Source organism: Emydura macquarii, unplaced genomic scaffold (assembly GCF_026122565.2).
Source record: "Emydura macquarii macquarii isolate MOO-44397 ecotype Brisbane River unplaced genomic scaffold, CSIRO-AGI_Emac_v2 contig_1119, whole genome shotgun sequence".
Lineage (NCBI taxonomy): Eukaryota > Metazoa > Chordata > Testudines > Chelidae > Emydura > Emydura macquarii.
In genome coordinates this window covers 2,500,690-2,516,877 of record NW_027131256.1, presented here as the reverse complement: position 1 = coordinate 2,516,877, position 16,188 = coordinate 2,500,690, and the positions used below count along the sequence as shown (strand labels likewise).

The 16,188-nt window shown below is 44.2% G+C and overlaps 1 protein-coding gene across 1 annotated transcript; it reads right to left on the bottom strand.

Annotated features, from left to right (window-relative positions):
* Positions 1 to 60: 60 nt before the first annotated feature.
* On the bottom strand, positions 61 to 6,179 carry DUSP12 (dual specificity phosphatase 12). The gene is made up of 6 exons (XM_067545971.1): positions 5,814 to 6,179; positions 5,231 to 5,344; positions 4,994 to 5,112; positions 4,332 to 4,428; positions 3,412 to 3,598; positions 61 to 1,654 (listed from the first exon to the last, which is right to left on the bottom strand). Exons 1-6 carry the CDS (start codon positions 6,062 to 6,064, stop codon positions 1,493 to 1,495), a joined length of 930 nt encoding a protein of 309 aa, XP_067402072.1. The 5' UTR covers positions 6,065 to 6,179; the 3' UTR covers positions 61 to 1,492.
* Between the last annotated feature and the right edge of the window lie 10,009 nt (positions 6,180 to 16,188).

Below are 16,188 nucleotides of genomic sequence, written 5' to 3'. Positions count from 1 at the left end.
AAGATGGCCCTACCACTATCCACCTGACAACATAGGGCCACCCTCTTCTCCAAGGGCAGCTTGGCATCACTTTCTTTGCTAAGGACAGTCTTCAGATGGCCATTTTGGGGAGATCTCACACTTGAGGGCAGTTAGGGGCTCCCTCCCATTGAACTGTGGGTGCTGGTGGATGTTGAAATTTTATATTTGCCACTCTTGTGTCAATATCTGCTGAAAGAGAAACTTATGAAGCATGAAAGACCTTTTAATAGTCATTGGAGCAGGAAGAGGGGACTCTGGGTCTCCCACATGGATGCCCTAACAGCAAGCTGTAGAGTCATTCTCACTCCTCGGGCCCAATGTTCCACAGTGAAACAGCTTCAAGAGGAGAGACTGAGGCAGACCTACAACAGAATATCTCCTAGGTCAGTAATCACTTATCACACCCCAGAGAGAATTTAAACAGGGGTATCTCACCTTTCTCCCCATCAGGCCAAGGACAGAAGTGAACCTCACATCCCCAATGAGTGCATTAACCACATGGCTAAACGTGAAGGCAGTGTTGGAATTATTTATGCAGGGTACTACCATGACCCTAATTTAACCATAAATTCCTTTAAGTCCAAAGGCTAACTGGTATTTTATACAATTGCTCTGAACATACGCCTCCCCCTCCATGCCCTGTTCCAGTCATAAGCCCGTAGCACTCAGCATGCATTCCCTTTTCAGAACACTGCATAAATGTTCATCTCACAGCCGACCTTTGGAACACTTTACCAGATGTTTTGCAAGACCATAGATACGACTAGATGAACTTTATTACCACTTGTAAGCTCAATGACCAGCAATATTTCACCAATTTTTTTAAAAAAGATTAGTGAATTTTTTTCCATTCATTCATATAGCTCTCCAAATTTATGAAATATAGAAAGTCCCAAGGAGATTCATCCAGCCCATCTTAAACAATTCCCTTGCACTAATGCATGAGTTCATAAATACTAGAAGATTGTGCTACAATTATACGTTCTAGTAGTGCCCAATTGTCCTCATGCAACATCCAGCCTGCAGGTGGAAAGCCTGCCTCTGTCTAGCACCAACTTAAAGGCAAACACACAAGCAGAACCAAGGATTTGTATAGGCCCTCTACACAAAGCAACAATTTAAATATTTCTTAACAAAAGAGATTTAAAAAACAAATTCAGAAGATTTTATCCATGAAACATAACCAAGACAAATATTGGTCTCAGAAACAAGATAGTGTAGAAAAGTGCTCCAGGATCTTCACCTGTGTACACAGATGAACAGATATGGAATAACAACATGCAGATGTTCAAGTAGTTCCACTACATCACAGAAGGGTGGTATCACCTCTTGCTAAAGAACTGCAGTCACAGACAGCGTTGTGGCAAGCAGAAAGAGGTGACTGCCAACCACAGCAATACACTATAACTGGCTTCAGTTCTCAAAGAATCTCTGGAGAGTCACTAACGCCAGAAAGCACCAGCAGCAAAATTCACGTTTTGGCAGTTTGGAATCCAGAAATCGGCAGCGCTTTCATTTCATCCACCCGACTCTTGTGAATCTGGAAGGCAGGGGTCACCCAGCGCCCACACGAACACTGTTCACCACGCCAACTGAAGGAGCCCAACTTCGAAGTGCATTTGGGGCACAGAAGCTGCAGTGAACATAAGCAACCAGATATGAGGTTCTTTCAAACTCAGTTTCCCTTTTCAAACTTCAGGAATAAAACTCCTAGCGAGCAGTTATGTTTAGAAAAACATCCAATCTTTATTAAAAATTGTCAGGGATGGAGAATCCACCACAACCCTTGGTAAACTGTTCCAGTAGTTAAATTACCTTCATTGTTAAAGATTTACACCTAGTCTAGTCTGAATATGTCTAGTTTCAACTTCCAGCCACTGGATCATGCTGTAATTTTCTCTGTAAAACTGAAGATCCCACTGTTAAATATTTATTCCAATGTAGGTACTAACAGACTAATCGAATCCACAAAAATCTCCTCAGATTAGAGGATCATGCTTTACATGTCCAACAAGACTACTGAAATCTAGCCACTTCAATACAATAAAGGAAGAATTCTTCAATTCTTTCATTTTGCAGAACACCTCAAGACACCACCTGTTTTGCCTGGTATTCAGAACATTTTGGGCCGGATTTACAGGAGCATTCAGAAACCAGAAAAGAGAGGTCATCTCCTCGTTAGCACTGAAATGAAATAGCCAGATTTTAAGAAGTTCTCAATATTTAACATTTACCATTGTTCTCAATTATCGCTGATGGGTCTTGAGCACTTAAATGAAGTGACTAGATTTTCTGGTGCCTAAATGGGAGTTGAGCTCGTCTGAAGATCTGGCCCTTTATTTTGCAGACCACCAGAAAGGGCTCTATGGACCACAGTTTGAGCACTTCTGCAATGAAGCCTCATTGTGTAAGAACTAACCCAAAACAATCTACACAGTGGAATGCAGTTGTATAAATAGCAGAGGACAACAATAATTAAGACAAAGTTGGGATTCTAAAGGAGATGATTTAGGGAGATAGAAAAAGGCTACTCCTGATGGCAGAAGGGTTTTGCACTTACAGAAGTGAGACTGTTTGAAATGACCAAGAGATGGAGGTGGCACATGAACATGCGTGGGGAGAGAGTGAGTCCATTAGATCAGACTGGGAAAGTCCACAGAAAGTTTGGAAGACAAATGGGGAAATTCTGAAATGAAATTGAGCAGGGACTCTCTGTGGATAGAGTAATATGGTCACACTTATCTGGAATGTGGCAAGAATGAGGCAGCATAACTGCAAAAACTGAGATTTTGGGAGGGCAGATGAGAGCTGGGAAGAGTCTTTTGGCAGAAGTGGAGCTGAGAGAGCAGCAAACAGATGGTTTAACTCAGCTTTACAAAACTGTCATGAAGACGCACCAGTCCAGGCATCAAATCTACTTATGTGTTCTTCATTTTGGTGATAATTGGAAAAAAAACCTAGATATGCTTGTTCAACAAAACAAAATCCACAACCTCTAAAGGTGAAATTCTGCAAGGTTACTCTAAAAACTTCTGCTGCATACTCACAATTTTACTTAATGGATCTATTTAAAAGGTGTTCTATGGCTTAATAATCTATTGTCATGGAGGATACCTGAAGCAAAAACCTTCTCTGGATATCATCCTCCATCACCTACTGGTTACTCTTGTCATGTGGGAGCCCTAGAGCTGTACGAGGTGGGAGAAGACATTTCCAGCTTATTAATGAGCTTCAGAGATGGTGGAAAGGACTGTAGCTGTGACAGCAGCCTTGTACGAGAGCAGTAAAACTAGGAGACATTTGGTCAAACTCACAGAACCGTTAAAAAAGTGAGAATGTCTTTTAAGGCAGTTTCATAGGTAAACAACGTGAAGTGCTTGCTTCCCTCACCTGTCCTTCCATCACTCCTAACAATATCGGCTCCATCCACTGTACAGGCTCAATGAAATAAGAGGTACATTTAACCCGACTGTCATTACGAAGCTGAGCAGGATCTGTAATCCTCTTGTGAGCAAAGGCTGCTGGCCCACTTCCTTCAGCATGAGCCAAAATGCTCGTACGACGAAATAGAGAACGTCTATCTTCCCAAACGAGAGAGAGAGAGAGAATTAGTGAAGAAGGCTGAAGGTAACAGGACAACAGTGAAGCACAAGGCAACAGTAGCAGCAGAAATGGATGGGGTTATACAGTCTACATTTTCTTTTTTTTCATTTAAAGAGGTCATTGAAGACTGTCCCTTTTTAGCCCCCCTCCCGACCTCAGCAAATCCAATCATGCCTGTAGCCCTGAGCCTCCTTCCTACAGTTACTTTGTTTCCTATGTAGTTATTTTTAGTAAACTCCTAGCTAATGAAATGTGTGTCTGGAAACTGTACAGCTAGAAAATAGGAATTTTTCTTATTTCCAATGATCCAGAAAAAGAGGCCATATTTAGCAAGACCAGACAACTAACCTACAGAGTTAAGAGACTTCTTCGGGGGGGGGATCAGATTTTGAATAGTTTCAATTTAGTAAACTCTGTTTTAGTTTTGGTGTAAACAGAAGCAACTTAAGTGGAGTTGCATCTACTTACAAAAGGTATATACTTAGCCTCAAGGGTTTTTTGGGACTTCAGAGCCTGAGCGACGTTTTATTCTTTGTGATTGTGAAACAAAGATTAGTCAAAGGAAAGTATCATGTGCCCTTTCGATTGAAAGTTTTTCAAGGATTTATTCCTGTCTGAAAGAAACAAACCCAATAAGCTACAAAGGCTATTTTCCTTACAACAGTTTATTTCAAAGTAACACAGAGAGAGAAATGAAGGCTCCCTACCTGCATTTTCTGCACTTGTAGAGAACCTCACTGTTCAGAGTTTGACAAGTGTTGGCTGGATCAACTGCAAAGACGTCTCTTGGCAAGTCTTGCAGCTCTGCAGAGAGTGAGAATACAAATCTGTGAACTGAACTGAAACAATGACCCATTTATAATTAAAGCACTATGCCTTTGCCCCAGTCCTCACTCTTCCTACTGTCAGCTTCTCCCTCCTTAGGAAGTTCATAAGATATGAGCCTCACCGCTTCATGCCTCAGAATGGGAGTTCCACTGTGCTAATGACAAGAAGCTTTGTATCTACAGCTAGCATGTCTTGATCTTGGCCTAGTGTACAGATGGCTCCCAGTGCACAAAAATGTATACACACAACATGCTACGTTTTCAGACCAAGGTTTTTACATGATTAAATTACCATGGTATTTGAGAACTATCTGCTTTCAGTTGCACTGGTATAAATCAATAGAATTGCCAAACCAACATAGATTAGAGCCAGTAGTGTGTAACTGAAAGGCTGATTCAGATAGCACTAATAAATTCAGTGCTGGAACAGGTACCTGCACTAGAAGAAATACAATATACCATCCTTTCATGAGTTCAATAACGCTCAGCTACTCTGGCTCTATCTCCTCTGAACACAAAGCACCTCAGACATTTTCACTCACCAGGATATTTCTTGGTGACCTTTTCCAAGCGATACTGTTTATAAATGGCACTGGTCACATCAACTTCACAGCCCATTGCTTCATAGAGTTTCAGCTGCTGCTCAAAGCCCTCATTCATTCTGGAACAACAGTGAAAATCAGAGGCATCTCTCCTAGGCTATGGAGAATGTACAGCTTAGTCCTCACAGGGACAAAACGGAATCTTAACGGGGAGGGGGCTGGGGGGGAACAACGCACGTGGCATCTGGTTTGATGGCCTTGATAGTGGCATAGGCCTCTTCAAAGCGGAGACGATTGATTTTCATGACGTAGGCAGTCACCACAGCGACGCTTCGACTGACTCCAGCCTGGCTGAAAGACACAGAGCGCTTCAGAATACGGCGCTGGACAAAAGGGGAGGAAAACACACGAGGGGGATAAATTCACGTCAAGCCTGGCTTCCCTCTGAACTGATCCGCTCCTGGGGAAACGGCTCCCCGGGCTCCACTGCTGGGAGCGTTGCCGTGGGCAGGTCGGAAACGTGAGGCGCAGGGCTCGGCCCACGCCGGGAGGGGGAGACTTCGAGGCCGCTGCGGGGCGTGTGTCACTCACCCCACGCCGGCCCGTCTCCTTTCTTTCGGGCCCAGCCCCGCACTAAGCCGCGGCCTGCCCCGGTGGTGCCAAGGGGCCCCGCGACCAGGCCGCCCCCCGCACTCGGGCCGTAACCGCTCCGCCTCCGGCAGCACAGGCCCAGGAGCCCCGCGGGGCCTGCCCCGGGGCCATGCCGCGGCCCCTTCGGACGCTGGGGCTCCCCGCCCCGGGCTCCCGGCCCCGCGCTCACCATCGCACCAGGGCGGCGCCGCCCCCGGCCCGGGCCGCGCTGAGGAAGGCGGCGCAGTTGTCGAGGTGGCTCAGCAGGTCGGTGCCGGGCTCGTCCCGCGCCGGGATGTGCAGGGTCCGGATCCCCGCCGCCGGGGGCGGCCCCGGCTCCTCCGCGTCCACCGAGAGCAGCGCCGCCACCCCCGCCGCCTGCAGGGCCCCGGGCCCGGCCTCCGCGCCGCCCACGAACAGGCCCGGCAGCACCGGCACCATCCGGCCGCGCGGCCCCGGGGAGGCCTCAGGCGCTCCCCGCCGACGGCGTCTGCAGCAGGGGCCGGTTCTCCCCACACCTCACCGCCCGCCGGCCGGGCCGCTTCCGGTCTCTGCTCCCGCCTCCCCAGCAACATGGCGCCTTCCGGTCTGCCCCCTCCCCCGCCGCAGCAACAACATGACGCCTTCCGGTCTGCCCCCCCAGCAACAACATGGCGCCTTCCGGTCTGCCCCCTCCCCCGCCGCAGCAACAACATGGCACCTTCCGGTCTGCCCCCCAGCAACAACATGGCACCTTCCGGTGTGGCGCCCCGCCCCTCAGCAACACGGCCGCTTCCGCTCCCTTCCTCCCGTCCTGCCCCAGGACCTGTACACTCCTGCCATACACACAGACTTGTACACGCCTGCCGTACACAGACCTGTAGCCGCACACCAGGTCACCCTAGTTCAGAGTCCCAAAAAGAGGCCACTGCCAGAGGGGAGGGTGCTGGGAGAAGGATCTTGGGGCTGCCCACAGCACGGCTAGGGAGCACTCCTTGCCACGGCCCTCCTCCCCAGGGCTGGAAGCTGGGGCCGGGTGGCTGGCTGGGATCCGCAGCTCTGACTGCGCAGCGGACAATCAGCTGTGGATGCAAGGGTGGGGCCAGTCATGAAGCAGACCATATGGGGCTTTTTCTGCGGGCGCTATGTCTGCTCTGCAAAAATCCCGGACATTTCCTGTTATTTGAAAAGTCCACTTGCACAGAGGATGGAGCCTCGAAAAAAGAGGCAAACCCAGAGGTATGGTAACCCTATACAACCCACAGCCAGGCAATGTGTGGTACACACCATACATACAAACACATTGACACATAGTTTGCAGCTGAGTTCTGCACATATATGCCATATGTACAAACTTGTAGACACACACACCCCAACTGAGCTGTTTTTGTACACACCATGCACCTGAACACATAGGCAAACACACCACTGCTGAGACCTGCATATACACACCATATACAAAACTTGAAGATTCACGCTGCACAGCCAAGCTGTGTGAACACCCTGTGTGACACTGTCTGGATTAGGAGTGACCATTTAGAATATTATTTATATCAATATTGCAAAATTACAGTAATTCGTAAGGGATATGCCATGTCAGGTACCACTGGAAAGGTTATAATTTGCTAAATATGATAATATTGTTTATGTGTATGTATCATCTTGGTACTGTAAATTATAATTATGTATGGCATAATCTGTACTTCAACTTGTGCTGTGTTTCTGGGCGACACCCCACACAGGATGGCAGCAACTCTAAACCTGCTTAATGGCCCATTTAGGAAACTCACCAGTACAAAGAGCCCAGGGAGAGAAGCCAGGACTACACCTATGAGTCACGAGGACATGTAAGGAAACATGCCCTATGGACAGGGGACTCTGTGGCTTTTCTATGCCATGTACTGTGTGGCTGTGTTTGGGACAAGCCAAATGGCAAAGGGACATAAAAAGTAGCTGCATCACATCCATCTTATCTTCATTTCTGCTTTCTACCTCTGGATCAACTCATCTGCAACTCAAGCTGTGATAAACAGGACTGAGACCCATCTAAGTACTGGATGTACATCAGAGGGACTGTACAAGCCTGCAAACTCCACAGTTCTACGGAGAATCTGATATATATGGACTTTAAAGTCATTTGTAGGTATCTGATTACTTTGACCAATTTAACATTTATCTTATGTGTTTCTTTCCTTTTATAATAAACCTTTAGTTTTAGTTATTAAAGGATTGGCTGGCAGCATGGTATCTTGGGGAAGATCAAAACTTATATTGATCTGGCAAAGTGGCTGACCCTTTAGGGTCAGGAGAACATTTTGGCAAAGGGAAAAGAGTTTTAAATAACTTACCTCTTTACTGCACCTAGTTGCTGACTGGGAGCCAGAAACTGAAATGCAGTAAAGGAGGCTGTGTAATTCTTTTGTTTTAGTTTCTTGATAACCAGTGTGAGGAATCAGAAGCACTGTTTGTAACTGGCTGGGGAATCTAACTGCAGTGTTAGCCACCAGTTTGAGAGAATCTGCTCTCCTTTTGCAGTCTGCCCTGACCTAGGCATTTTCAGGTGGGCTACCCTCGGCATGGGCAGATCACACCCTGCCTGGAAACATTTGACTGTATGGCATAGAGGGATGCAGTAAATTGGCATGGGTGAGGATTGGAGTTGGTGAGCAAGGACAGTTCTCTGAGAAGAGGACTGTGCAAGGTCTGAGACTACAGGAAAAGGAGTCAAATTCCAGAACAGCCTGATCTGTATGGGGGATGTGGTGGGCCATGCATATACTCTACGCAGGAGAAGGAGGGCTCTTTCCAATCATGGAGCTGCCAATAGCTAAATTTTTCCATGTGGGTCCAGGGGGCAGGAACTCTCTTGTGTCAGTAGGAAAGAATCCCTGAAAGTTGTTTTCTTCTAGCACTAACAAGGGAATTTTTTAATAATGAGGAAAACAGTATCATCTCTAACATTGCCCTGTCTCATCTTCAGTGCAGAGCATCTACCTAGAACCTTCCCCATCCCCTTCCTGCCTGGCTTCCTGCTAGATTCAAAGCAACAGTACACCGATCCTTAGCCTCACCTACAACCTGGAAATGGTATGTTCCATCACCTGAGACTGGCTTTGGGAACTGCAGATCCTTTTGTGTCTTCAGGAAGTTTTCCTGTCCCATTGTGCTCAGAGTTCAGCAATTAGGTTCTGGAGGTCTCAGGAGAATAAGAGCATCCAGAGTCGCTTGGTCCCCACACTGCCTTCCTTGAGAATAGCATGTAAACAGCAAAAGTGTCAGCAGGGGGCAGGCTTGAGCTTATCTTACTCAGAAAGGGAAATTCAGTCACTTACTATAGTACAATCTGATAACTGGGTTGGTTACAACTGAATCAAGCCAAAATGGATCGGCATTAGTAACAAATCAAATGAGTCAAGAAAAGCCCCCTGTTTAAAAAAAAAATCCTATAGGGCACCTTTGAAGCTTCCCCCAAATTATCCCTAATTCTTAGCAAAGGCATCTGGAGCAAAAACCTTCCTGGGAGCCCAGAACTGGTGCTCACAAAATGCATTGTACCTCACTTTTAAAGTAAGTTAACAAGTATAGTTGTTGTTGGAAGCTCCCAAGACAGCTGTCTTTACATGAAACAGACAACATATTCATTGTTGTATGCAGTGTTGTTGTAGCCATTTTGGTCCCAGGATACTAGAGAAAGAAGGTGAGTGAGGTAATATCTTTTATTGGATCAACTTCTGTCTTTCTCACCAACAGAAGTTGGTCCAATAAAAGATACTACCTCATAGACCTTGTCTCTCTGACATATTCACTATCATCTCTCTCTAATGAACTGGACCTGGCTCAGAGTTTGCCTTCCTTATTGCAGGTCACTTTAGCTAGGTATGAAGAGCTATGCTTTGATTATGTTGCTGCTTCCCTTTCAGTACCCACCTTAGGGGCTCTGGGATTTTGTGAACATTTCTTTCCTACTCCCATCCAGGCTGTCAAAGCAGAAATTCCTAAAGCCAGACAGCCGGCTGGACTACCAGGAAGGTCTCCAGATTGGAAAAATCCCACAGTTCCCTGAGTGGACAGAGAATTATGGGGTTTCTATAAGAAATCCCAGAATCTTGGATGGCTTTGGGAAGGTCTCTTGAAAAACATCCATGATCTCTGAATTATTAGCAGCAGTAGCTAAGTTACTATAGGACAGCTGCCTGGGTGGCCCTAGAATGCCATCACTGCATCTCTGATGGCAATATGGCAGGCATGGGCACCCCCTACCCAGTTGTGATGATTTATAAATTGCTGTGCAGACAGAATTTGAACTGTGCTATTTATAATCAGTGCTTCTAAATAGCTACAAAAACGACTGTTTTTAGTATGGATGGGCTCAAAGCTGCATACACAGCTCCTTCTAGTCAAATTTACATTGTATGAATAGTGCTCATCTATCTCTCCTGGTTAATTATGGGTCCCATGTCTCCAAAATCTTCAAGATGAAACAATGCACAGAGTATATGGGGGTGGGGCTAGATATTGAAAACAACAAGATCTTGGGACACAGGGAGAAGGGTGTATGTCTCTGGAAGGCCTCATTCAGAGGACTCATTTAAAAAAGAGTGGACTAACATGTTCTCTCCCAGAAGCTGGGTTGTGTGCAGGGCTGTGGCTCTGGAAAAAAAAAACACAAAAAGAGCTACAGAGAAGACAGTATTTGTGGGGGGAGGCATCTGACAATCACTTTTCCATCAATTTTAGAAAACCATTTTTTTCCTTACCATTTCCTTTGAGAGCAGTTATGTAAACAATATTGTTTAGACCTTTGTGGGTACATTTCAAATTTTCTTTTTTCATTACATTAAAACCTTCTCTATTTCCATTTCACCTTTTCCATTTTAAATGGGAGCTCTCTGCATTGCTCCTTCACTTTCCCTTAGCTCTTTGTTTTAGTGCTTTGTTGTTTTACCATGTCTTCCTTGTCAAGCTTATGTTTTTTTTCTGCATTTGTAGAACTTTTTGTGCTCTTTTAGGATGCAGGGTGCTATATTATTTAGCAGAATGCCACAGCCCCTCTCGCTGGCTGCCTTCCTTGCCATATTCATCAGGATATAGTAACAGGAGCCTGATGTTTTGGTTTATCGAAAGACCTTGGCATTTCTTTCTTTTCTCTTCAATCTGTATCTGGGGCGGAGGACACGTATAGAGTCTAACAAGGATTTTCCACAGATAGTATTTTCCCTTCTATCCAAGGATACATTTGCTTAGGACCGAGACAGAAAACTTTAGTGCTCCCTAAGGGTTCAGAAACCAGAAGACAAGCTAAAAGAACTCAGTATTTATTATTTTTTAAAATATTGCTATTTTTAAGTCAATTGCATAATTTTTCAGAGCCTGATTCTTGCTTTTTGAGTGCTGTATGCTGAAATCACTCAACGCCAGGAAAAGGAATAATCTATAAAAAGTTAGGAACCTCTCTAGATAAAAGATCATGCTTTCTAGCCAGTGATTCCTAACCTTCCGAGCAGGTCAACTAATATCTTCTGATTGAGTGTTTGGAATTTGGAGCAGTGCAAGTTTAATGGTCTATTATTGTGCACAACTGAATGGGAAGGTGAGCCTAGGTGCCAAAGACAGACCTAGCATAAAGGCTCATAGATTTTGCCATCCTTTATTTCTGTGAGTCGTCTTATGACCACAGTGAACCACGCACATAAATAATGACTGCTCAACATAAGGATTTCATAGACTAACTTTCTGGTAGAGATGAGGAGCCTAGAGAACCAGTCTGAAAAACCTGAAGATCCAGTATTCATACCCAGACTTCGTTTGAGAGTCACTGGTTTACAGAAAAAACAACGAGAGTTCTGTAGCACTTTAAAGACTAACACATTTAATTTCAGTTGTTAGTCTTTAAAGTGCTACAGAACTCTGGTTGTTTTTGCTGTATACAGACTAACACGGCTACCCCTCTGGAACTGGTTTATAGGTTAGAACAATGAATTGGAGCCCAGAAAATCCTTTGCTCACTGTGTGATATCCAACTGCCTTGCAGGAAATTAAGTACCAACTAGATTTTGCATTTGAGCCAACCTTTCCTAAGGGAATAACCCATGCAGAGAACCTGCTGGGAAATAAGAGTTGATTCTCCCTTTGCATCTATTTCATGATAGCATCACATAAGTGGGAATAAAGATTAAAAAGGCAGGGAAAAAATTAAAGTCTAAAAATCTCTCTTTCCAGACTGAAATTTTCCACATTTGGGTCCAATCTGAGATTTTATTTTATTTTTATGTTATAGACCAAAATTGATTCAGCTGCTTTTGCATTCAATTGGGCCTTATTCTCATTCACACTAAGACCCTGTTATACTTGCCAGTGTAATGAGGGCTTAGTATAAATGAGAATCCAGCCAAAAGAACTCCTGAGAGGTCTTGTATGAAACCCCCAAGCTGAGTCTGTCACTGAAGGTCAGTTGTTTGGCTTAAATAGCTGTTGCACTCCTCCCTCTTATGCTAGTTTCTGTGCAATTGCTAAAGGTGAATAGCAAACAGAAATGGCAGTTAAGCCTAGATTTCTGTGCTGAACAGTTCCTGTTAACCAGACTGTGGGTAGCATTCAGTAGTGAAATAAGATACAGTCTGTAGACTGGGTTTCTTCAGGGATCATAACTTCTTTGGATCAGAGCTTTGCAACCTATGATACTACTTAAAGTTGAGGGGGAAAGCAGAAGCCTTGTACAAGGACACCATAATGCTCAGAACTTTGCTAAGGTACAAAAATTGGAACTTAAATTGTGCTGCTCAGAAAGTACTGGTCTTTCCCACCTTAGGTAAGGATACTCTCCTTTAGAACTTAGCGCACACATGAAAAATCCTCTGTTAACATGCAGTTAAGATTGCAAGTGCTGGACACTAGCCTGTGCTCCTTGTGCCCTTCAAGAACATGAGAATCTAACAATAAAAACACCATAGGTGTTACAGATCTAGTCAAGCTCCGCATCTTGGAGAATCCCTACACTGCTCCAAAGGGATCCAAATGCTGAGTCTCCATGTGCTTTAAGCCTCCAGAGTCTGAACAGAGTCCAGGCCCTGTCCCTGTCTTGGGGTCCCTAAGCACACTCTTGGGGCCAGATCCCCTGTCTAGCACCCTCTTCTAAGAGCTGATACTCCATGGTCCAACTGCTGAACCCCTAGAACTAGTGCTGACCCTTAGCCTCCTGTGTACTTTATGTACACCCCATTCCAGAACTCCACCTTTGTGGGAACTTTGGATTCACAGGTTAACTCTTCAAGGGCATGGCGATAGTGAAAGCAAACAGATACACAGACGGCCTTTGCATAGGATTCTAAAACACCATTGCTCTTTACTTAGCAGCACAAGAAATCGGAGATCTAGACAAAATAATAAACACACCTAAAAATATTTCCCCTGCCTCAGTTGCCTCATACTCTGGAGGTTCTTTAGGCTTGGGCAGAATCCTCTGAGGTGTGCAGAATCCCTCCCCTGCAGCTCATGTCTACTTTCAGAAACATGGAGCCTCTCTTTAAGTCAGCTTGCTTTTCCTGATTGTGGCTGGTCTGAAGTTAAACAGAAACCCCTGCTATGAAAAAGCCTGATCATCTATTCCCCTCTCCTGCTAAAGTTTCCTGTTCCTGTCTCGCTGAGTCTCTTGAGTTTATATGTCCCACCACCAACATCTGGTTCCTTTGTTCTGTTTCTGGTGTTTTTATTCTCCTTCACCAGTCCCCTGCCAATAAGGTAAGAGAAAATTGGTTCTCTTATGCTCTATCTAACCCACTGTCCCAAGGTGTTTCCATCTGATTAGGCAGACTTTAAGTTCTAATATCTCACTTTTGTATCTGGTCTGTAAAGGACATGATGTAGCTCTTGTCCACAAAGGGTGGATTCCACATACACATAGAGGCATTAAAAATATAGCAATTTCATGAGAAGAACTTCATAGCATCAACCATAATTTGTAAGCTATACAGATAGATTTCCCCAATCAGCACATCAGGAAACCAGGAAATGAAGAATTAAAGTGACACTGCCCACACAACACAGACACAATCCCAACTGTGCTCCTTTTCCTTCATATCCTAAGAGATCACAGTGCCTTATCCCTACCTCAGCTTTCTTATCCAGTGTGATTGATATCCACCAACTAGCTGCAAGCGGAAGATATTGGAAGTGAACTGCTGTCTAGGTAAATGGTGTGGAATAGAGGTTTTTGGTTTTGTGAAACATTGGTCTACCTTCTATGGGAAAGGAGGTTATACAGTTTGGACGGCCTTCACCTCAGTAGAAGGGAAACCAATCTCCATGGGGACAGGCTGGCTAGAGTAGTCAGGAGGCTGTTAAACTAATAACAAAAGGGTTGAGTAGAAAGGGAAGATGTGAGTAATCATTAAGCAGAAAATTGAGATGTGGAGAACAAAATTAATGAAGGAACCAAAAGGCATGAAGAGAAGACATTCTTTAATTGCCTATATACCAATTATAAGAGTGTGGGTAACAAACAAAAGGAACTGAATTATGGGCATAAATTCAACCTAGCTGGTATTAGTGAAATATAGTGAGTTGATTTACGATTGGAATGTCAAAATCAATGGTTATAACCTATTTAGGGAGGATGACTGACAAAAGAGAAGGAGTGGCCTCCTATGTCAAAAATGGCATTACTTGTTTCTGAATCACTGACAACTTGGAAGAAAATGATCTTGAATACTCATAGATCAATGTACTAACAAATAAAGTACAAGATAGGGTATTAGTCTGCTACTGACCACCAAATCATGCTAGGGAACAGGATGACTGACTTCTTAAGCTCCTATTTATAATGTGCTGGAAAAAAGCTGTATTATCATGTGGGACTTCAATTTGAGTTACATACGCTGGAGGTCTCATGCTGCCAGTACTAAAACATCCTTGGAATTTCTTAATATTATAGATGAAAATTTCCCAACTCAAATATTGTTGCATCCAACATGGGGGATTCTATATTAGACCTCATCTAGACAGAGAAAGAAATTGATCATATAACCAAAAATTAGTTTAGGTACAAGTGATCATGACTTGATGATACTGATAATGTGCAAACAGAATAAAGTCCAAATCAGTAATATACGTACTTGGTCCTTTAAAAGGGCTGATTTCACAAAGCTGAAAACAATGATGAGCCAAATCAACTGGAAGGAAGAATTTAAACCAAAAAATGTGAATGAAAACAGGGAATTGTTTAAGAACACTCTACTAGGTGCCCAATAAAGCACAATCCCACAATTGAGGAAGAAGGTGTATTAGTTAAAAAATCAGCTTGGTTTAGAGGGGAAATGAAGGCAGCTATAAAAAATAAAAATGTATGTATATAACAAATGAAAGAGAGCAGAAGTTGGTAGTAATAAGTATAAATCAAAAGCTTGGAACTGATAGGGGAAGCAAAAGGACACAAGGAGAAATCTATGGCCAGCAGAGTTAGGAACAATAAGAATGTGTTTAAATATATTAGGAACAAAAAGTATCTTAACAATGGTATTAGTTCATTACTAGATGGAAATGGTAGAATTATCAATAATAATGCAGAAAAGGCAGAAGTGTTCAATCAATATTTTTGTTCTCTATTTGGGGAAAAAAAGATTATATAGTCATGTCATATGATGATGATAATACTCTTTCCATTCCACTAGTATCTTGGGAGGATGTTAAACAGCAGTTATTAGAGCAGAGCTTGACAAATTTGTTTTGGAGTTAGGAGCCAGACCAAAAATTAAGGAGCCAGACAACGTGGGCTCAGTGGCGGGGCGCCCTAGCCAGAGCGCAGCAGCCGCTCTCCCCTCCCAGCCCCAACCCTCTCCCACAACGTGGGTTCAGCAGTGGGGCACTCTGGCGGGAGCACAGCACCTTCTCTCCCCTCCCAGTCCCGCCCCTTCTCCCTGCCCCTCTCCCACAATGTGGGCCCTGCGGCGGGGCGCCCTGGCTGGAGCGCAGCAGCTGCAGCTCTCCCTCCTCCCAGCCCTGCCACATGGGCGCAGTGGTGCCCTGGCCGGAGCGTGGCGGCCGCTCCCCCCAGAGAAATACTAGGTGCCAGACTTAAATTTCTAGGCACCATGTTGACCTGGCACCCAGGGCTTGTCGAGCCCTGTTTTAGAGTTAAACATTTTTAAACCAGCAGTTCCCAATAACTGGCATCCAAGAATTTTAAAAGAGCTGGCTGAGGCGTGTACTAGACCATTAACGTTAGTTTTCAATAAGTCTTGGAACACTGGGAAAGTTCCAGAAGACTGGAAGAAAACTAATGTTGTGCCAATATTTAAAAAGAGTAAATGGGATGACCCAGGCAATTATAGGTCTGTCTATTATAGGTCTAAAAAACTAGAATGATATAAAATTAATATGGTACACATTAAAAGGACTGAAAAATGGCTGATAGGTCTCAAAATGTAATTGTAAATGGGGAATCATCAGTGAGCAGATGTGTTTTGTAGTGGGGTCCTGCATAGATTAGTTGTTGGCCCTGTGCATTTTAACATTTAGCATTGTCAAACAATGTATATTTTAATATGGCTAAATGTAAATGTATACATCTAGGAACAAAGAATGTAAGCCAT

Bases quoted from the DNA above. Each gene is read 5' to 3' on its own strand.
- DUSP12 (XM_067545971.1), bottom strand. From the start codon at position 6,064: ATGGTGCCGGTGCTGCCGGGCCTGTTCGTGGGCGGCGCGGAGGCCGGG. The intron at 4,429-4,993 runs GTGAGTGAAAAT...CACTCTCTGCAG, and splicing joins GGTCACCAAGAAATATCCTG to AGCTGCAAGACTTGCCAAGA. The intron at 3,599-4,331 runs GTAGGGAGCCTT...TTGGGAAGATAG, and splicing joins TACAAGTGCAGAAAATGCAG to ACGTTCTCTATTTCGTCGTA.